Below are 22,190 nucleotides of genomic sequence, written 5' to 3' on the forward strand. Positions count from 1 at the left end.
CCAGGGATATACATCACGCCCAGGCTCCCCAACCAACCCCTACACCCCTGAGTCATCACTGGGCTGGTCCAGGGATATACATAAACAATATAAGTAATAGGAAAACAGAGTTGTGTCCGAATGAAGCAAAGTAATTGGGATTGTCTATTACCCCATATTAGGCATTTACACCATATTTCAGCGTGATATTAAACGTCTTAAATGTAATTTCTAAAATTATATGGGCGCACGCGTGTATGACATTGTGTTTCCGCAATATAAACCGTGTTTCATGTTTTACACCGTGAACACGATCTTTCCTTCGTTAAGCATTCACAACAAACAATTAGATTACTTGGTATCATACACTTGATTTAAAGGTAAAGACTTGTGATGGATACACCTAATCATTATACAGGTCATACACAGATAACTCCTCAAAGTATAGGTCATCCACGCTTCCTCGTGGTTCAAAGGAAAATATTCGATCAAGCATTCATATTTGATTCGAAGATTTTATACTTATATTAAAACCAGTTGTTGGAAACGCAAACGAATCGCCAAAACGCAGCCCGGTAAACACCGACGCGCTGAACAACACTGTTTCCTTTCAACGCGGTACATCGGGTGGACAGCGATATCTTCGAATCTGTGTTTCAGACAACAGGTACATGTACATTATAGAGAAATCACTACATATCTCGGTATGTCTGACATGTAATAACACACACGAAGTGTTATTCACCAAATCATGTGACTCGAATCGACATTGACTCGACCGGATTGGAGTTTCCGGGTGGGGCCGAGAATTACCTGGAGTGTGGTGTGTCTGCGTGAGATTTTCCGTGATGTGTTAATAAGCGTGTTACAGAATCTAGTTTTATTAACAGTACATAGGATATTATGATCTCCTGAGGTATATGTACCTAATGGTTGCTGAAAAGGTAGTTGCTGCATATCTGTTCGACATATACATCTCGCTCAGGATGGATTGTTATTGATTTGTTTTGTAAGATGTATATAGCGATGTTTCCTTTTATGGTTGGGGGAACAGGTTGCAAATGGAGTTCGTTAATGTAGTGATTCAATATCCATTTGCAGTAACTTCATTGTCGTCTGCTGTCACTCCCATTCACTGAATCAGCCGATCTTCGTGTATGATTTCAGTGTAAACAAAAGTATCGAGTTTAGTGTCCATAGCATAATCCTTATCAACCCCTGTCCCCGAATCCACCCGAGGGCCGAAGACCAGCTAGGGGCCTGATATGGTCTCCGGTTGATGTGGGGTATGATATAATAACATTTTCAGCTTGTACCAGAATTTCAAATGTTAAATTGTATTCATTCATGCGAGCGCAATATATTTTCATTGTGTTTGGAAGGGACGTAACTCCAATTCTTACTCTCCGGGTTGACCTCGACCGCCCAATAACAATGCTTCAATCAGCCCGTCAGGGGATGCAATACAGGTCTGACTGTTCCAGTGAGTGAGTTTAGTTTTACGCTGCAATCTGCAATTTTCCAGCTACATGGCGGCGGGCTGTAAATAATCGAATCTGGACCAGACAATCCAGTGATGAACAGCATGATGATTAGTGTTGGGAATTGGTTAAAATCTCATAATTGATGATTGGTTCATTACTACCGATCAATCATCGAAAATAATTGGTTAGCGTCATTTATGAAATTTGTTAATGCACATTAAAATGAGGGGAAAAAATGTAGTTTTTCTTGCTTTTTTGGGCAAAATTTCACATCTTTAAAGGATGACTAGTATGTTAGGAACATCAATTTCTTGGAATCTTTAAGATAAATTAAATCATGACAGGAAACGAGCTTGTAGTGCTTACAAATTGTAACAGACAAAACCAACCATGTGAAAAATATTGTTAATGAAAACAAGTGTTCCACAATTGTCTGTGTTCGATTATGAGAAATTATGATCGATTGCTTGGTCGTTTAGTCACTACGACCAATCTTCGATTATTTCAATTAATCGGACCACCACTAATGATGATTGTTACATATTCTCTAACATAACCGTCTCTGTATTGGCTCTGTTGTTCTTGTTAAATGTATCTTGCTATTGATAGGATGGATGAAGTGAATGACAGACGCTAAGTGTTATCATTTCAGAAAGTAGAATATGCGTCTGAAGGATACAATGCACCAGCTGTGCCCTGGTAATTGAAATATGGATGACAAAATATATGACGTGCACCTTCCGTATAAATTATGGGGTTAAATATGTCAATTATTGTGATATTTTCTAATCTAACCAGATTTTCTCCAGTGAAACAGAAACTCAATGCACATGGGAGACGGAAGTTACTGTTAACGACTTCCTTATAAAGCAGTATTCTGCAGACCGTCTGTATACCTATTGATTCAGTTGTAGACGTCAAGGTGGTAAACCAAATACCGGCATGGAGCCGTCGACGTTGCTGCTGCTTTTAGCTGTCGGTACCGTTGCTGTCGTTGCCCTTGACAATGGTCTCGCGCGCACACCGCCGATGGGTTGGTTGTCATGGGAACGTTTTAGATGCAACACTGACTGTCAACATGACCCAGATAACTGTATCAGGTATGTTGTGAAATACTTTTGTGTATTTAGGAAGTATTTCATGTATGAAATACGATCATATTCAGTGAGGTTCGGTTTATTTGCTATGCACATCGTTTACCTCCATGTACTCATAAACAGTAGAACCGAAACTACATAAACTGGTTTCGGCAGGAGGAACATTTCTGTATTTTTGTATTTGGGTACCTTTTCCTATACAGGAGCCTTTCAAGGGTACGTATCTGTAGTACGCAGGACACTTTCAGCGATACTATGCCTTCATGCAAAAGAGTGAGGTCATACGTAGGTTATTATTCATCGTTGAGCTTATGGAAATATTATTCCGACTGACTTTAATCTCTTAAAACGTGGAACTGATCAATTGAAATAACGTCATGCGTGAAAGGTTTACATTTCTCTGCTGCACTATTTCAGTGAGAATCTCTACATGAGGATGGCGGACATCATAGCGGCGGAGGGATACAAAGAGGCGGGTTACCAGTATGTGTGTATTGATGACTGTTGGCTGTCGAAGTCACGTGACAGTAATGGCCGCCTGCAGCCCGACCCGGATAGATTCCCGCACGGCATGAAGGCATTGGCGGACTATGTAGGTGGTCAGTTTATGGACATATAAGAACATTATGGCTGAATATATATTGGGTGAAGTGTTGAATGTCAGTTAAAACCAAACTGAGCCGATTAGATCCTTAGTTCGCGGACTTTACTTGTGTTTACTGAACGTCTAGGATCTGTGCCACTTGCAGTCAAAGAGGTGGAGCCAGGATTTTGAAAAACATGCTTGTCTTTGTGATGTGCGGACATGGTAGACTTGACCGAGGTTGTATAGTGTATGGAATTAAACCCAATATTCTATATCTCCGATGAATCTGCCAGTACCATCCCTGCACACAAGCATCATTAAGCTAACACGCCATAATAACCTGCTATCATTACCGCCTGATTTTTGGATGATTTCTTGTTACCATGCTGGAATATGGCGAACGAAGGGCATCGGGTGTTCAGCCTTGGTGTCTTGGTTGATTTCGTGTCAACGTGCTCTGGCCGTGCATCGTGCATCTATTATCGATCACTGATTTGTCAGGCCAAGACTGGAATGCCCGCTCTGACTAAATTGTTGAATTTCTATTATTGCAGAGTAAACCAAACAAATTGAACTAGTGTTGTTGGGCCATATTTCAGATCCACTCCAAAGGTCTGAAGATTGGCATCTATGAGGACGTGGGGTTAATGACATGCGCAAAGTACCCCGGAAGTCAAGGTCACTATGAGATGGACGCACAGACATTTGCCGAGTGGGGTATTGACCTCCTGAAGTTCGATGGGTGCAATATTAGTCCGGATGCTTTTAGCGAAGGTATGCATCATGGCAATTGTAGTTTAATACACCTGCCAAATATATATTTATTTACTAAAGAAGAATCTTGTTCCGGCAACCCCGTTTATAGGGTGCCTTGCTGAAGGTGTTGAACACAGAGATATTGACGGTCTATGCAATACACTTTCATGTTTATTCTGTTGGATTAATCAGAGGCCTTTGGACTCATGAAGATCCGGGTTAGAATTGGTCTTGTCGTAAGAGGTGACTATCAGGATAGGATGGTCGGACTCACTGACTTTGACACATATCATCAGCTTTCAATTGCGTAGATCGATGCTCATGCTGTTGACCACTGGATTGTCTGTATTTACAGGCCGCCGTTATATAGCTGAAATGTTAATGGGTGCTACGTTAAACTACAAACCAACCAAACAATCATAGTATGTGCTCATCTCATCATCAAAGCACACGGTTAAGGACTGGGGGTGCGTAGGGGCGAACTGGCTAAAGCGCCAGGCTAGTGATCCAGCGAGGTTGAGGTGACGGGATCGGGATCGAGCCCACCTGTGACCGGGTGTAAAAACCTTGGAGTCAACTTTGTGTGCAGACTCTTTCAGTGTTGTCACAACCCCTAGTGTACAGTACACAACCCTGTGCACTTAAAAGAACCCACGAATCCGTTGGTATATGACCAGATGGTGGCCACATGAATACGTGCAAACACCCAGTTGCGGGTACTGTGACTATGTGTCCCAGTCCACCCAGCTGTGAATGGGTACCTCGTAAGGATGGGAATGCCACAATAACTCGGTGCGCCTAGTGGCTGCAAGAGTTGTATGATCCCCAGGGAGTTGAGATTGACAATACGATGAGCCGTTGAGATTGACATCCAGTGAACGAGGGAAAAAACAAAGCGCCTTTGAGCAGCTGAGCTGAGCTGGATATCGGCGCTATACAAATGTTAGTATGCATGTATGTATGAGCCATCGATTACGAATGAATGCAGGTCCGATGGTCTTCAACATCCATGTATTATTGATTTTTCTTTGAATGTATTGTATTGTTTATATGAAAATGATTTATTAAGAGGTATCGATCAGAAAACGGAAACCTAGTTGGAACTAATCAGAATCAAGCTATCGTCAGTGTCATGTTAGACTTTTAGTATTATTATTTTATTGCTGTTTTTTAGGTTACCGTGACATGGGTTTTTTCCTGAACAGGACAGGCCGGCCGATCTTGTACTCTTGTGAATGGGCCATTGGGGATATACTGCACCATCGTGCGGTGAGACATCACTACTACTACTACTACTACTACTACTTCTACTGCTACTGCTACTGCTACTGCTCTGCTACTGCTGCTACTACTACTACTACTACTATATCATCAACAGCATTACCACCACCACCAACAACACTACCTCCATAACTTCTTTCAGAATGGGGAGCGGTGGGGTAGCCTAGTAGTTAAATCGTTCGCTTGTCAGACCCGAAGACCCGGGTTCGATTCCCCACGTGGGTACAATGCGTGAAGCCCATTTCGGGTGTCCCCTGTCAGGTGTCCCCTGTCGTGATATTGCTGGAATATTGCTTAAAAAAGGGCGTAAAACTGAACTCACTCGCTTACTCTTCCAGAATGACAACCACTGCCGTAAATGTATCACTCCCGTATCATATAGTTCCAGACATGAACTTTACATCACTTTAGAAACAGTACACTTTCAATATCTCAACGAACAATAATGAACAATAATGAATAAACCTTGCTACACCTGATACACGTTCTAGTTGACAATGGACAATCAAATATCTATTATTGAGGTGAGGTGAGGTGAGGTGAAATTGGGTTTAACGTCGTGCTTGAGAATATTTCGCTCATATGACGACGTGCATGCGTGTGTATGGGTATGTGCGGCTGCTTGTACTAGCCCAGATTTAAGCTGGTTTTATAGTGCTAGCCGACTGAGATACCATGCCGCAGTGAAGCATGAATACCCCACTCAGACACATTATACTTACTCCGAGCCGACCAGTCCTTGGTGTACCCATTAATGCCGAGCGCCAGGCAGGGACCAACAAGTACCATATTTTAACGTCTTTTGGTATGACGCGGTCGGGGATCTAACCCGCGACCTTCCGCTCTCCGGGCGGACGCTCTAACCACTACACCATGGAGGCGGTCAACTATCTATTATTAATAATAATAATTCACAGGGCCTTTTTTCATGACATACCATTGCAACCTCAACAAAATGTTGAATGCCATGATCACAATTATCATTACCATCATCATGATCACCAGCTGTCTTCTGCAGGCCGATTACACTGCAGTCCTGGAGGTGTGCAATACCTGTAGGAATTACGACGATATCAACGACCAGTGGGACAGTATCGCCAGCGTCATCAACTTCTACGCCAAAGACATCGGCAACTTCAGCAAGATAGCCGGACCCGGTGGCTGGAATGACCCGGATGAGGTAGGAAGAGACCCATGGTGATTCAGCCTTGGTATAAACCCCAACAACCTTCCTGGGTCATCCATGAATCCCATCCTCCATTTAGTCAAAAACATGTCATCAAGACAAGAAGCCGACAGCAAATCATAAACCGGTAATTCTAAAATTGGAACTTGGACCGGAAGTAAGTAAGTAATGGTTCAAACCAGGAGGATGAATTTACTAGAACTGTTTCTGTTTCTGTAGATGGTGATTGGGGACTTCTCACTCAGTCGTGACCAGGAACGAACACAGATGGCGCTGTGGTCGATGTGGGCGGCGCCACTGTTTGTGTCAGTAGACCTACGTAACATCCGGCCGGAGTCTAAAAGCCTCCTTCTAAACAAAGGAGTGATTGCTGTCAGCCAGGACCCGCTTGGGGTCCCGGGCACCGTTCGCATGATGGTAAGATTGTTTTGTACTTCCTTTAAAATTCGTGGATGGAAACATGAAATAGACACATTGTTGATGAATGAAAGTTGATGCACTGGTGTGAATTTCTTGTTTGAAAAGAGTTTGAAGGCTTTTCTGATGTCTCTATGATCACAAAAAAAGAAGAAAAGAAATAAAATATTAATGGCCTTTTGTTGGCATGGTAACGTTTCAACTACTTAGCCATATCAAACACATTAATCTGTGGTCTTCTTAGATTTTTTCCGAATTACGTTGGTGAAATTGGAAAAAGGGTAATAAAAGTAAAAATATTGTATTATTTGCTAAGAATAGATTTGATTTGGCATATTGGACTGAAGTTATTCTTTTATCAAAAGCATAAAACATGTCGTTTTGAGAGATGTGAATATTTTATTGTTGTCAAAAGCATAGAACTGTGGTCTGCTTTGGAGATTTGAATATTTCATTTTTTCGGTACCAGGTTGGTCAGATTTCTGTTTGGACACGACCCATTTTGCCCAAGGGTAGCACCGCCGTCACGATGTTCAACCCCGCCCAAGGTGGTGGTCCCACTAACGTGACAATCCCCGTGTCCAAGCTGGTCGACTCGGGGCCATCGTTATACTACCTCGTAACAGATACCTTCACTGGGGATAAAGTGGCGAGGCTGAGTCTCTCGCAGGGCCTGAGCGTCCGTGTAAATCCTACAGGTGTTGCCATGGTGACAATAACTCCAGCATGATTGGCTGACCTATAATAAAGTCTTGGATATGTTTGCAAGGAATCTATATCTGGACATGGGCCCGTTCCACAAAACGATCTCAGTGCTAAGGTGACCGTAACTCCATAACAGTAACGTAGACTTCAGGTTGAGATCGCTTCGTGGAACTGTTCCCCGACATCACTTCGAGAATTAACAAATATGACTGACGGTTTCAAGCGATAGATTTTGAGAAAACGCTTGCAACGTTAAGTTACACAGATTATAACTTGAGGGACAACCTATCCATAAAGTTGTAACCTTTGCTATTCATTTATTAACTTCTTGGATGCCTATCAAACTATTGCTAAGTTAAAAGACGTGTCAATATTGAAATGGTGGTACCGCTTTAGGTACTATGCTTTACAATGATATAGCAGGTAAAATCGATCGGTTAACGCAACAGCAGACTATAAAAGTTTGAGCTGTGCACTTAGCGAGATACTTGTATGACATGACTTAGGACAGTGAAATATACACATGGAAAAAGGTATCGCAACATCTATGATTTTTTTACCCCAATGTAACCGTTCATAGGAGTGAGTAAGTGAGTTTAGTTTTACGCCGCTTTCAGCTCTATTCCAGCAATATCACGGCGGATAATGGGCTTCACACATTGTACCAATGTGGGGAATCGAACCCGGAACTTCGGCGTGACGAGCGTACTTTTGAACCCCCTAGGCTAAACAAAACATCAAATTGACCCAAACTGTTTTTTACAACTCGATAACTTGGAACATCAATTGATTTCGTTCTTGATAAGCAAGTATGCAAATAAAAGGCCTTATGAACTGACAACTGCTCAAAGATTACAAGTCATTGTATAAATACCTGTAATGTAACTCGGTGTTAGTGAGCATATACATAGATCGGTGATACATGTCAAGTTAAATTCGAAAGAGTATATTCACTTACGTGTCTTGCTCATCAATTACAACTGTTCGAGACTCGGCTGTTAATAAATGGCCAACAGGTAGGTAGGTATATCGCGGTAGGCTTTTCATACGAAACATACGTTTCATTGGCGATTTGGTCATGTTAAGGATAGTGATTAATATATTTGGATATTGGTCATGATATTGGTCTCGAGCAGCCTGTGGACTTATCGTATGACATGACTTCGATTTCAAACGGGTTTCATGCGTTATCCGACAATTCCACAACAAACTCATATGTATTTTACATGGATTTATGTTTTCATTCATATATGAAGTCCTCTAGATAATCTTTTAGGGATATTTTTTCCCGGTAAACAAGTGATATGTTTTGTGTAACTTTCTGCAATTAAAGTCTCCACACTAGTATGCCCCTGTCATAGAAGGCATTTTGAGAATACTTTTACATTTCAAATTGCATTCTCAACTCCCTGGGGAGTGTACATCCCGAGTTGTATTTAATTGTTTTTAATTTTGTGTTAAGAGTACAATGTCATGGTCGTTTACTTACTTTGAGTTCGTATTATCAAGCTCGGTAATGATGGTTTAATTTCAAACTTAATTCCAATATACTTCACATGTGATAACCAGAACGTATAAATAATCAAAGACTGACCTGTGTTGATGTTGTATATATATCAGCATCACTGGGCACAGCCAAACACTCGTGGATATGGAGAATAGTAGCTTGAAAAAAGTCAATTGTTCCTTGGTGTAAGTACAAATGTATATGGATGAACTTGTATTGCGCTTATGTATGAAATATTTTTGTAATAAAATGTTTGAAAATGTAATATTCAAGTTTCTGGTCTGTTCTGTTGGTGATATCACATGTACTCTACCATTTTGAACAGAACATGGTTATGAAATATCTGTCCTACAACTATATACATTACTAAAACTCTCGTACATATATTGTTTATATGACATAACGTATGGACATTAACAGTGAAAATCATGGAATTGACTACGGTAGCGTGGTTGTGCTACTGTCTAATGTTTCTTATATTCAATGTAGATTAAAGAACCACTAAACTTTGTTTTTTGTTACTCTTTTAACCATTACATATGAAAGATTTGTGGTTAGTCTTATGCGGAACACCAAATTTATTCTTTAAAAACTTGTGGTTAATTAATACCGAGCGATTAAAAGTGGCCAAAAAGTCGCCTGCTTCCCTCTTGCCCGCCAACGAAACCACAGACAGGTTACGTAACTCTGTCGCCAGAGCACTGCAGTGACGTCATATGAGGAACGATTTTCAGTTAGTTGTATAGAAAGTGTGTAGCACGCTCATCATTTTGATGATTTCTCGACATGAACGACGACATGCCGAATCGTTGCGCTTATGTATGAAATATTTTTGTAATAAAATGTTTGAAAATGTAATATTCAAGTTTCTGGTCTGTTGTGTTGGTGATATCACATGTACTCTACTATTTTGAACAGAACATGATTATGAAATATTTGTCCTACAACTATATACATTCCTAAAACCCTCGTACATATATTGTTTATATGAAATAACGGTCATTAACAGTGAAAATCATGGAATGGACTATGGTAGCGTGGTTGTGCCACTGTCTAATGGTTCTTATATTCAACGTAGATTAAAGTTTCATCTACGCTGATGAAAGTGTCGCCTCCGTAGATGATTTAATTGTTTTAGACTGTGGCAGTAATACGCTTCAATAATTGACCATTTGAGTGAGTTTTACGACGCTTTTAGTAATATCACGGCTGGGAACACCAGAACTTGGCTTCACACATTGTACCCATGTGGGGAATCGAACACGGGTCTTCGGCGTGACTACAGAACGCTTTAACCACTAGGCTACCTCGCCGCCCCAATTGACCATTTGACAGGGAATGGTTTTGAGGCAATAGTTTATGTTAATGAGGAGTAAGTATCAAAGGTACCCGAAGAAGGACCCAGCTCCATTTCATGTTATAGAGAGTAAGGGGGTGTTGGGGTAGCCTAGTGGTTAAAGCGTTCGCTCGTCACGCCATAGACCCGGGTTCGATTCCCCACATGGGATGGATGTGCGAAGCCGTGAAAGTGCTTGAATATTGCTAAAAGTGGCGTAAAACCAAACTCACTCACTATAGAGAGTAAGTGGGTGAGTTTAGTTTTACGCCGCACTCAGCTATATTTCAGCTATATGGCGGCGGTCTGTAAATAATCGAGTCTAGACCAGACAATCCAATGATCAACAGCATGAGCATCGATCTGCGCAATTGGGAACCGATGACATGTGTCGACAAAGTCAGCGAGCCTGACCACCGATCACCTCTTACGACAAGCATAGTCGCCTTTTGTGGCAAGCATGGGTTGCTGAAGACCTATTCCACCCCGGATCTTCACGGGTCTATAGAGAGTAAGTATCAAGGGTAAGAAGTTATTGGGGGTCAGCGTTATCTAGAACCCCATCACCACGATGATTTTCCCCAAACACAACCCCTACACTCCCTGATGCATCATTTGACTGGTCCAGGGTATGCAGAAACAACATAAGTAAGTAATCGGAATACAGAGTTGTGTTCAATGAACAAAGTAACTGGGACTTCATATTACCCCATACCCAGTCCATTCCCCTGATATTAAAATTGTATTTGTAAATTCTGCAGTAAGATTATATGTGCGCATGCACATACATGCATGCATTTCCTGAATATAAACTACGTTTCATTTTTCCTGACGTCAAAGACCACAAACAACTAAAACAGTAGGTTTCTAAAATTTGATATACATATTGAAACCCAGTTGTTGGAAACACGCAAACGAATCGCCAAAACGCATCGTAGTAAACACCGACGAGCTCCCCAACCTTGTTTCCTTTCAACGCGGTACATCGGGTGGACAGCGACATCTCTGAATCAGTATTTTACACAACAGGTACATGTACATTTTAGAGAAATCACTACATATCTGTATCTCTGACATGACTTTTTGTATTAACACACACGGAGTGTTATTCATCAAATCATGTGACGGGAAGCGACATTAACTCAACCGGATCGGACGTACCAGGTGGGGCCGAGAATATTGCCAGGATTATTGTGAGATTTTCCACGATGTGTAATTACAAAAAGCGTGTTACAGAATTTACTGACAATACATCGGGTTATATTTTATTCTAAAGTGTGTGTACCAAATAGTTGCTGAAGATGGTAGTAGCAATTAACGTATTTTTAGGCCTACATCTTGCTCAGAATGGAATGTCGTTGATTTGTTTTGTAAGATGTACCGCGATGTATGTTTAAATGGTTCGTCGAACAATATGGAGTTCGTTCACTGTCGCTGGACCTCGCTCCTTCCTCGATAACCTTCTTTCATATGCTGCATCAGTGCACACGAAGAGCACAAGCTGCAATCATACACTGATGATACGTCACGTTTAATAAATGTATTGGATTTTGACGGCTAGATTAATGTAGTGATACATTCAATATTCTTTGTAGTGAGTTCATTGTCGTCTGCTGTCACTCCCACCCACTGAATCAGCCGACCTTCGTGTATGATTTCATTGTAAACAAAAGGATCGAGTTAATATGGTATCTCTATGCTGGAGAGGTCACGATGTATTACCTTACACTATATTTTAAGTTTCGACGGTGTATAGTTCATGTTCAGGTGAGTAGTTAGTGTTTTGCTGTCGTCTGCCACCGATCCAGCAGCCACGAAATCCCCGTTCATATATAATTATAGTGTTTCTGTGTACACAGCGGATGTAGTTTTGACCTACATAAAAAACCGCCATGTAGTGCTTCTTCCGCATGACCTGCTCATGTAGATCGGACAAAGAAACAGTGGAGAGATTAAGCTATACTAAGATGTCTCACTATTATGATCATATTATCATTTGTTATTGTTCATGTATTTGTTGTTGTTGAGGTGTCACAGTTTCAGGGTAGTATACGGAAGTGTCCGTAGCATGATCCGTCCGAATCCGCCCGAAGACCAGAGGGCTCATGTGGTCTCGGGTTGATGTAGGGTATGATACGAAAACTGCCAGATAACATTTCGTCTTGTGCCATACATTCAAATTTTAAATTATAATTTATTCATGTGAATGCAATACATTTTACCTTGTTTGGGAGATAGTATTACGGGAAAACGTGAGCAGACGATGTACTAAGGGACGCAACTCCGATTCTTAAACCCCAGTTAACATCGACCGCCGATTAAAATACTTCAGTAGGCCTAAGCCGCATCAGCCAGGCAGGGGATGCAATACTGAATGTTTCAGATTTTGTGATATATAACCGTCTCTGTACTGGTTCTGTTTCCCATGTTAAATGGCTCTTGTCATTGATAGGCCTATGACAAAGATCCGCCCTACCGAAATGAATACTGTCAGTTGAAACAATGTCTTTTACGCACAGCAAGTTTTTTAGATACAAGTGGAAAAGGTGTATTACATACGCCTTTACACTTATTGAACAAGTTGCTTTTTGTCACAGCCAGCAAGTGCGTACGTTTTTTTATACGTTTGACGCGGTTGAGTAGCCAAGTGGTTAAAGCGTTCGCTCGTCTTGCCGAAGACCCGGGGTTTGATTCCCCACACTGATATAACGTGAAGCCTGTTTCTGGTCTCCACTGTCGTGATAATGCACAATGTCGCACATTTTGGACAATAATTTGGCCTACATTATATATTCCGGAGCATATGCACTCACTTTGAGCTTCCTATTGATGCAATAATAGACTTACTTTAGCGATGTTGTCGGTGTTTGCCGAATGGTTCCAATCACAAGTTGTGCGTAGGATATTCGTAAAGAGCGCTCCAAGGGACATAACTCTATGGGGTTTGCTTGAAATGATGTTTGGTCGGTAGAGGGCGCGGGAGTCGATTTAATGCAGGTTGCATTAATTCATTCGAACTTTTTAATTTAATATTGTGATCTAAATACGTAATGTTTTTTTTAATAAACTATATGTTAGTTTCCATGGGGTATGATAATATAATTGAGAGAAAAATGCATTATTATTTTTAGAGAAGTGTGGTGTGTTATAGTGCCGTTAAGTACACATCAACGCACAAGTGATGGATGTAGTAGCTGTCTGTCAGTAATTGTTATAATTTCAGTAGAAATGAATGTCTAAAGGCCAAAATGCTCGAATGCTGCTCTGTTTATTGAAATATGACGCAGATATATTTAGTGTACCGCCCGTATAAATTATAGGGTTAAATGTGCCAGTTTTTGTGATGTTTTGTAATCTAACCCGACGTTCTCCTTCCAAACAGAAAATGCACATGAGAGACGGAAGTAGGAACAACTGACAACTTCTATTTAAAGCAGTGCTCAGTACAGTGTATGTATACCTACTGATTATGTTGTAGACGTCAAAGTATCAAGCCAAATACCGGCATGGAGCCGTCGACGTTGCTGCTGCTCCTGGCCGTCGGTACCGTTGCTGTCGTTGCCCTTGACAATGGTCTCGCACGCACACCGCCGATGGGTTGGTTGTCATGGGAACGTTTTAGATGCAACACTGACTGTCAACATGACCCAGATAACTGTATCAGGTATGTTGTGAAATACTTTTGTGTATTTAGGAAATATTTCCTATTATATATATATATTAGATATGAAATACGACTATATTCAGTGAAGTTCGGTTTAATATGTGTGATGTACTAAGTGTACCACTATGCACTCGTAATCAGTAGAACCGGAACTACAACATGAACTACAAGCCGTTTGAGACAAAATGATACCGAACTGGTTTCGGTTTCGGTTGTAGGAACATGACTCGTCCACCGTACTTTCTGAATTTTATATTTTGCTAGGGTATATTGTCCTATACTGGAACTTAACTAGGGTATGTATCAGTAGTACCCATGTCGATGACTCCTTCAGCAATACAATGCCTTCATGCAAAACTCAGATCATTCGTAGGTTATTATTCAGTGTGATTGCCGACCAAGTCAAAACATTGATTACACAACAATCTCGTTTCCTGCTGACTGGGTTCCGTCCTATTGCGCACCTTTGTACAATAACCAGTCCAGAATTTTGAGATCAATTCATTCAGCTGGATAAAAAAAATATTAATCAGTATTATTTGATACATCTAAGCACTTGTATATTGCAACACTACGTGCCATCCAATCCTTGCAAACACGTCGTGCAGCGTGCTCTGTCGTACAGCGTGCTCTGACAAACGGAAATCTGGAAATCTCAAAACGAGGCTCGGCCGCTAGAAAAAGTTTGGCGGTCTGGTACGGACTTGATATTATATCAACCACATTGTGCGTTACAGAACTACACTGAATAGGCGCAAAGAACACATAACAGGTGTAACCAGTGAGCCAGATGAATTGTGAATCATTTTACGACCTCATCAAACAGGGGCAGTCTGTGACGTCTAAGTTAAGGTCATGCTGCCTAAACCTCGCCATAAAATATAGAAATACGATGTTATTAAAGTTTGAAATTAAAATGAACTTGTAAATACCATTTACATGAAGCAAGGAATTAGAATTCACTGTAACCATAGTTGTTAGTGGTGTCGCTTTTCACTTTCACACGAGAAAGTTCGGATCGGCTGAAAAGTAGGTCATTGTCTGAATAGATTAATGAGACTCATGTTTCGGTTTGGGCTTTAATCTCTGATTAATAACAATTATTAACTGATTAACTGAAAAAAACGCCATGTGTGAAAACTTTACATTTCTCTGCTGCACTATTTCAGTGAGAATCTCTACATGAGGATGGCGGACATCATAGCGGCGGAGGGATACAAAGAAGCGGGTTACCAGTATGTGTGTATTGATGACTGCTGGCTGTCCAAGTCACGTGACATTAATGGCCGCCTGCAGCCCGACCCGGATAGATTCCCGCACGGCATGAAGGCGTTGGCGGACTATGTAGGTGATCAGTTTGTGGACAGATAAGAAAATGTGGTTGAACATAAATTATGTGAACTCATGTTTTGTCATGGTTTTAACCCCGATTACGACACTCTACATCTGTTCGATCAACACAATCATCATTAAGCTCACACACCATTAAATAACCTGAAACTTTTACCGTAAGTTCTTAGGATGATTTCTCGTTACCTTAAAGAGTTACCGTGAGAGACGAACAAAGAGTGATTGAGTGAGTGAGTATGGTTTAACACCGCTTTTAGCAATATTCCAGCAAATATCACGGCGGGGGACGCCAGGAATGGGCTTCACACATTGTACCCATGTGGAGAATCGAACCCGGGTCTTCAGCGTGACGAGCGAACGCTTTAACCATTAGGCTACCCCACCGCCCACGAACAAAGAGCATAGTTGCTCAGTCTTTGTGACTTATTTGATTTTGTGTCATTGTCCTTATACTATCGATCACAGGTTTGTCAGGAAAAGACGGGAATACTCACTCACTAAGTTTTTGAATTTCTGATTTTGCAGAGTAAACCAAACAAATTAAGCAACATTTAAAGAAGACAACAATCTGTTCCTTCCTTATTTTGCAAGTGTTGTTGGGCCTTGTTTCAGATCCACTCCAAAGGTCTGAAGATTGGCATCTATGAGGACGTGGGGTCAATGACATGCGCAAAGTACCCCGGAAGTCAAGGTCACTATGAGATGGACGCACAGACATTTGCCGAGTGGGGTATTGACCTTCTGAAGTTCGATGGGTGTAATATTAGTCCGGATGATTTTAGCGAAGGTATGCATTATGGCATTTGTAGTTTAATACACCTATCAAATATATATTTGTTTACTAAAGAACGTGTTCCAGCAACCCGATTTAATAGGTTACATTGCTGAAGGCTTTCAACACAATGAGTGAATGAGTGAGTTAAAATTTAAAATCGCGTCGGCACAAAGATACTGACGGTATATACAATAATTATACATGTTTATTCTGTCTGATTAATCATAGCCTGTACTCCTCTCATCATCAAAGCACAAGGTTAAAAACTGAGACATCAAAAACATCCATTAATTATTTCAATAACGAATGATTGCACTTATGACGGATTATCGACATCCATGTTGTATTGATCGGTATTTTGGCTATGATTGTATTTATTCGCACGTGTTTCTTGTGCGAAAAGGCGTTATTTAGAGGTATCTATCTGAAAACTGGGTCCTGGTCAGAACCAGTCAGAAAAATGCTGACGTCAGTGTGATAGCAGTCTTTTTGTATTACCTTTATGTGTTATTAAGGTTACCGTGACATGGGGTTTTACCTGAACAAGACGGGGCGGCCCATCTTGTACTCCTGTGAGTGGGCCCTAGGAGATATACTGCACCGTCGTCCGGTGAGATACTACTATTACTATTAATAATAATAATAATAAGTGTTCTTGTATAGCGCACAAATCAAACTGCAAGGCAATTTCTCTAGGCGCTAAAAGATAGAGTGATCTGAAGAAAGGATTAAAGTTCATAAGCTTGTTTAAAAAGGAAAGTTTTCAGTTGGGACTGGAAAGATTCCACGGACGCGGCTTGTCGGATGTGAAGAGGCAGTGAGTTCCAGAAAAGGGGAGCTGTGTAAGAGAACTGTCTATGTCCATATGACTTTAATCTGACCTTGGGGACATTCAACTGACAATTACTACTACTACTACTACTACTACTACTACTACTACTACTACTACTACACCATCACAACTTTCACCACTACAACCACCATTATTACTACTAATGCACCATTGAAGATCCGGGTTAGAATTGATCTTCAACAACCTATGCATGTCGAAAGAGGCGACTAACGGGATCGGGCGGTCATGCTTGCCGGCTTGGTTGTATCCCATCTGCGTAGATCGATGCTCATACTGTTAATCACTGGTTTGTCTGGTCCAGATTCGATTATTTACAGACCGCCGCCATTAACAGGAATATTGCTGGTTGCAGCGTTAAACAAACAAAACAAACTACTACTACTCCTACCATTATCAGAATCACTGCTACTACTACTACTACTATCATTATCAGAATCACTGTTACTACTACTACTATCATTACCAGAATCACTGCTACTACTACTACTACTACTATCATTATCAGAATCACTGTTACTACTACTACTACTATCATTATCAGAATCACTGTTACTACTACTACTACTATCATTATCAGAATCACTGTTACTACTACTACTACTATCATTATCAGAATCACTGCTACTACTACTACTACTATCATTATCAGAATCACTGTTACTACTACTACTACTATCATTATCAGAATCACTGTTACTACTACTACTACTATCATTATCAGAATCACTGCTACTACTACTACTATCATTATCAGAATCACTGCTACTACTACTATCATTATCAGAATCACTGTTACTACTACTACTACTACTATTACTACTACTATCATTATCAGAATCACTGTTACTACTACTACTATCATTATCGGAATCACTGCTACTACTACTACTACTATCATCAGAATCACTGCTGCTACTACTACTACCACTACTACTACTATCATCAGAATCACTGCTGCTACTACTACTACTATCATTACCAGAATCACTGATGCTACTACTACTACTACTGCTACTACTACTACTACTATTATCAGAATCACAACACCCGCCACCACTACATTCAAAATACTTAATTTCTTCCAGAATGACAAATACTACCGTAAATCTACCACTCTTGCATCATATAGTTCTAGACATTTACTGTATACTTTCAATATCTATAATGAGTAGTTTACACCATGCTCTATACCTCCTCATCATCATCTGTATTTTCTTCAGGCTAATTACACTGCAGTCCTGGAGGTGTGCAATACCTGTAGGAATTACGACGATATCAACGACCAGTGGGACAGTATCGCCAGCGTCATCAACTTCTACGCCAAAGACATCGGCAACTTCAGCAAGATAGCCGGACCCGGTGGCTGGAATGACCCGGATGAGGTAGGAAAGGCCCCATGGTGATTCCACGTGGTTATGGATCCCCATCAACCTTCCTGGGTTCCGATCCACAAAACGTTCGTAGCGCTACGACATTCGTAAGCCTATGACACACTATAGAGTTACGACAGTTCGTAAGGTTACGAACGCTTTGTGGATCGGGACCCTGGTTCCTGTTGAACGAAGCTCTACGATTTGCGTAGCTAAGATCGTTTTGTGCAAGACGGCCCTGTACGATGGTCTTAAGAAGCTACCAGATAGATGGTCAAGTGTGAGGAGAGTGGTCAGGCTCGGTGACCGGAAAGATACCATACTATTAAACAATGGTCTGTCTGGTCCGGGGCGGTGGGGTAGCCTAGAGTCCGATTCCCAACATGGGCAAAATATGTGAAGCCCATTTCTTGTGTTCCCCGCCGTGATATTGGTGGAAAATTGCTAAAAGCGGCGTAAAACCAAACTCACTCACTCACTCTGTCTGGTCCGGTACGGCGTTAAGGAACAAAGAAACAAACTCAAAGCATGGGTTGCTGAAGATCAATTTTAACCCGGATCTTCACGTGTCATTTGTTATGAAATTATAAGAATGTTTATTTCAAGAACTTGTAAATTTTGTGCTTCATCTGATCTTGTTTCACACCAGTTACCCACTCAACTACCTTTCAGCCAAAAACATGTCATGGAAAAGTAGAAGCGGATAGCCAGCCAATCATAACCGATAATTGTAAAATTTGAAATAAGACCTGAAATGTAAGTTATGGTTCAAATCATGAAGATGAATTTACTGGAACTGTTTCTGTTCTAGATGGTTATTGGGGACTTCTCACTCAGTCCTGACCAGGAACGAACACAGATGGCACTGTGGTCGATGTGGGCGGCGCCACTGCTCGTGTCAGTAGACCTACGCAACATCCGGCCGGAGTCTAAAAGCCTCCTTCTGAACAAAGGAGTGATTGCTGTCAGCCAGGACCCGTTAGGGGTCCCTGGAACCGTTCGTATGATGGTAAGATTTGATCGTACTTCCTTTCGAATTGTGAATCTTTTGTTAAAATAATCCTATACTGTGCCATATGCATTTCATGTATATGGGCCGAAGGTATTTTATACACTTAATATTTGAATTATGAATTATTATGAACATTCCTGGATGGAAACATGAAATAGACACATTGTTGATGAAAGAAAGTTGATGCTTTGGTTTGACTTCCTTTCTGTGACAAGGGCGGTGGGGTTTCAAGCGGCTAAAGCGTTCGTTTGTCAGGCCAAAGAAAGGTCCGGGTTCTAGTCCCAGGGTACAATATGTGAAGCCCATTTCTGGTGTCCACCGCAGTTATATTGCTGGAATGTTTGCTAAATGCGTCACAAAACTAAAGTCACTCATTGCTTCTGAGATTTGAATCTTTCATTTTTCCAGGTTGGTCAGATTTCTGTTTGGACACGACCCATTTTGCCCAAGGGTAGCACCGCCGCCACGATGTTCAACTCTGCCGTAGGTGGCGGTCCCAGTAACGTGACAATCGCCATGTACCAGCTGGTCGACTCGGGGTCATCGGTGTACTACCTCGTAACAGATACCTTCACTGGGGATAAAGTGGCGAGGCTGAGTCTCTTGCAGGGCCTGACGGTCCGTGTAAATCCTACAGGAGTTGTCATGGTGACAATAACTCCCGCATGATGACTGACCAATAATAAGGTCTTGGGTGCGTTTTTAAGGAATCTATATCTGGACATGGGCCCGTTCCACAAAACGATCTTACTGCTTAGGTGATCGCAACACCAGTTTTGTAATACTGACTTACGATCGTCGTAACGATGAGATCGATTCGTGGAACGGTTCCCTGAAATGGAATCGACATTTCTTTGAGGTTTAAGAAATATGATTGACGGTGTCAAGCGTTTTCTCCTTTTGGAATGTAATTTGAGAAAACGCTTGCAACAGTAAGTTAAAACGACACTTGCACGTGCCAATATTGAAATGGTGGTACCGCTTGAGGTGCTATCTTTATACATGTACTTATATGTGGTAAAACCGATTATTAACGGAACAGGAGACAAAACGATTTTGAGCTTTGCACTTGGAGAGATACTTGTACCACACGCCTCAGAACAGTGAGATATACACATGGAAAAGGGTATCGCAACACCTGTGATTATTAACCCCTATATAGCCATTTATATGAAGTCCGTTTGTATGATAACTTTGATCCTACAGGGGCACCAAACATTTTTTAGATATGCAGGCGCTTATAAAAGGTAAACATCACGTGCAATACGTGTATCGTCATTAAGCAAATATCAAGCTTCTGAAAATTGTTTCTACAGCTCGTTCACCTGGAACATCAGTTTTATTTCGTTGGTGACAAGCAAATAATAATCCTCATCAACTGCCAACTGCACAAAGATGGCAAATCATTGTATATATACCTGTAAGTACCTGTATGACATACGATGTGAGTGAGCGTATGCATAGATCGGTGCAATTTGTCCAGTTACAGTTTCACTCACGTGTCTTGATCATCAAATGCAATGTTTCGTGATCCGTCTGTGGATACACGCGTAACATGCATGTATGTATATCGTTGAAGGCAAGCAATACGGGTTTTCTTAAAACAGCTTGTGATACATACCTTTCATTAGTGGAGGGGATTCCGGGTTATATATAGTAAGCCTGGAGCAACGTGCTCGTCGTATGATGCGCCTAATAGATCAGACGTTGCCTGACTTGTTTATAACATCACTGACAGTGAGGTAACATGACTTCGATTTCTAACGGGTTTCATGCGTTATCCGACAATTCCACAACAAACTAATATTTTTTACATGGAATTTATGTTTTCATTCATATATGAAGTCCTCTATATCTTTTAGGGATATTTTATAAATGATATATTTTGATATAACTTGCTCCATGCAACTGCAGTCTCCACACTAAAGTACTGTCGGAAATAGAAAAAAACCTGTATTTTCTCATTTATCTCTACAATTTATGTAGTTGATATGTGCTAGTGTGAAATATCTGTTAAACCAAGTTCGGCCTAACTACAGTCTCGGTGGTAGGGAGATAGGAAACGTTGAAAAAGGACTTTACTGAGGAGAGATTAGTGCAGATATGACTCTTTTACATATCTCAACATAAACTTTATGAAAGAAAGACACGTAAGATTTTCATCAATAGATGAGGCATAGTCAACACACATGAAAAAGCACAAAATATCTTTGAGATGACCCCTTTAAAGCTTGTGCCTGTAGGCAGCACATGCATTTCATGCCAGGTGAGTCGACGGTCCGTCGTCATACCTGGCTGAGTGACCTAATTGCCATCTATAGTCTGATCTATTGTTTTCAGCAGCTATTCTATTTTTTTCCAAGTTTTGCCTGATTTTACGAGTAAACATGCTTTTCTGGATATCCTATTACGCATCCCACTGAATACCACGTTAGGCCGAAGTGGGTTATTTCGACATATGTTATTTGCAGTTGTGTAAATTTTAGGGGATACAGCCCAACAGTAACAGCCTAAAAACATTTTTTTTCTATTTCCGACAGTACATTAGCAATGCCCTGTCATGGAAGGCATTTTGAGAATCCTCTTACGTTTCAAATTACATTCTCAACTCCCTGGGAAGTATACATCCCGAGTTGCATTTTGTTGCTTTAAATTTGTGGTTATAATACATGGTCGTTTGCTTACTTTGTGTTCGTCTTATCAACTCGGTAGTAATGGTTTCATTTCTAACTTAATTTTACGCTTCACATGTGATGACTAGAATGTATAAATAATCAAATACTGACCTGTGTTGATGTTCTTTTTGTATCAGCATCACCGGGCACATCGGAA

At 40.9% G+C, this 22,190-nt stretch overlaps 2 protein-coding genes across 6 annotated transcripts; both read left to right on the forward strand.

The window, feature by feature from the left end:
- The first annotated feature begins 537 nt into the window (after nt 1-537).
- Nucleotides 538-9,263, forward strand: LOC124280224 (alpha-galactosidase A-like). 2 transcript variants are annotated; one of them, XM_046716127.1, is made up of 8 exons: nt 538-646; nt 2,372-2,563; nt 2,978-3,152; nt 3,746-3,920; nt 5,077-5,171; nt 6,202-6,363; nt 6,589-6,786; nt 7,256-9,263. In XM_046716127.1, the coding sequence occupies exons 2-8, from the start codon at nt 2,406-2,408 to the stop codon at nt 7,514-7,516; spliced, it is 1,224 nt and encodes a 407-aa protein (XP_046572083.1). In that variant the 5' UTR covers nt 538-646; nt 2,372-2,405; the 3' UTR covers nt 7,517-9,263. The 2 variants fall into 2 exon arrangements, with proteins under 2 accessions (XP_046572083.1, XP_046572082.1); XM_046716126.1 differs by having other exon boundaries at nt 2,378-2,563.
- Nucleotides 9,264-11,256: 1,993 nt separating this feature from the next.
- Nucleotides 11,257-21,392, forward strand: LOC124280222 (alpha-galactosidase A-like). Of its 4 annotated transcripts, none has more exons than XM_046716122.1 (8): nt 11,257-11,363; nt 13,813-13,998; nt 15,168-15,342; nt 15,961-16,135; nt 16,639-16,733; nt 18,197-18,358; nt 19,158-19,355; nt 19,767-21,392. In XM_046716122.1, the coding sequence occupies exons 2-8, from the start codon at nt 13,841-13,843 to the stop codon at nt 20,025-20,027; spliced, it is 1,224 nt and encodes a 407-aa protein (XP_046572078.1). In that variant the 5' UTR covers nt 11,257-11,363; nt 13,813-13,840; the 3' UTR covers nt 20,028-21,392. The 4 variants fall into 4 exon arrangements, with proteins under 4 accessions (XP_046572078.1, XP_046572077.1, XP_046572079.1 ...); XM_046716121.1 differs by having other exon boundaries at nt 11,263-11,366; nt 13,806-13,998; XM_046716123.1 differs by lacking the exon at nt 11,257-11,363 and adding an exon at nt 11,505-11,527.
- The last annotated feature ends 798 nt before the right edge of the window (nt 21,393-22,190 follow it).

The sequence above is a fragment of the Haliotis rubra genome, unplaced genomic scaffold (assembly GCF_003918875.1).
Source record: "Haliotis rubra isolate DU_JTF1 unplaced genomic scaffold, ASM391887v1 Scf262, whole genome shotgun sequence".
Taxonomy (NCBI): Eukaryota; Metazoa; Mollusca; class Gastropoda; order Lepetellida; family Haliotidae; genus Haliotis; species Haliotis rubra.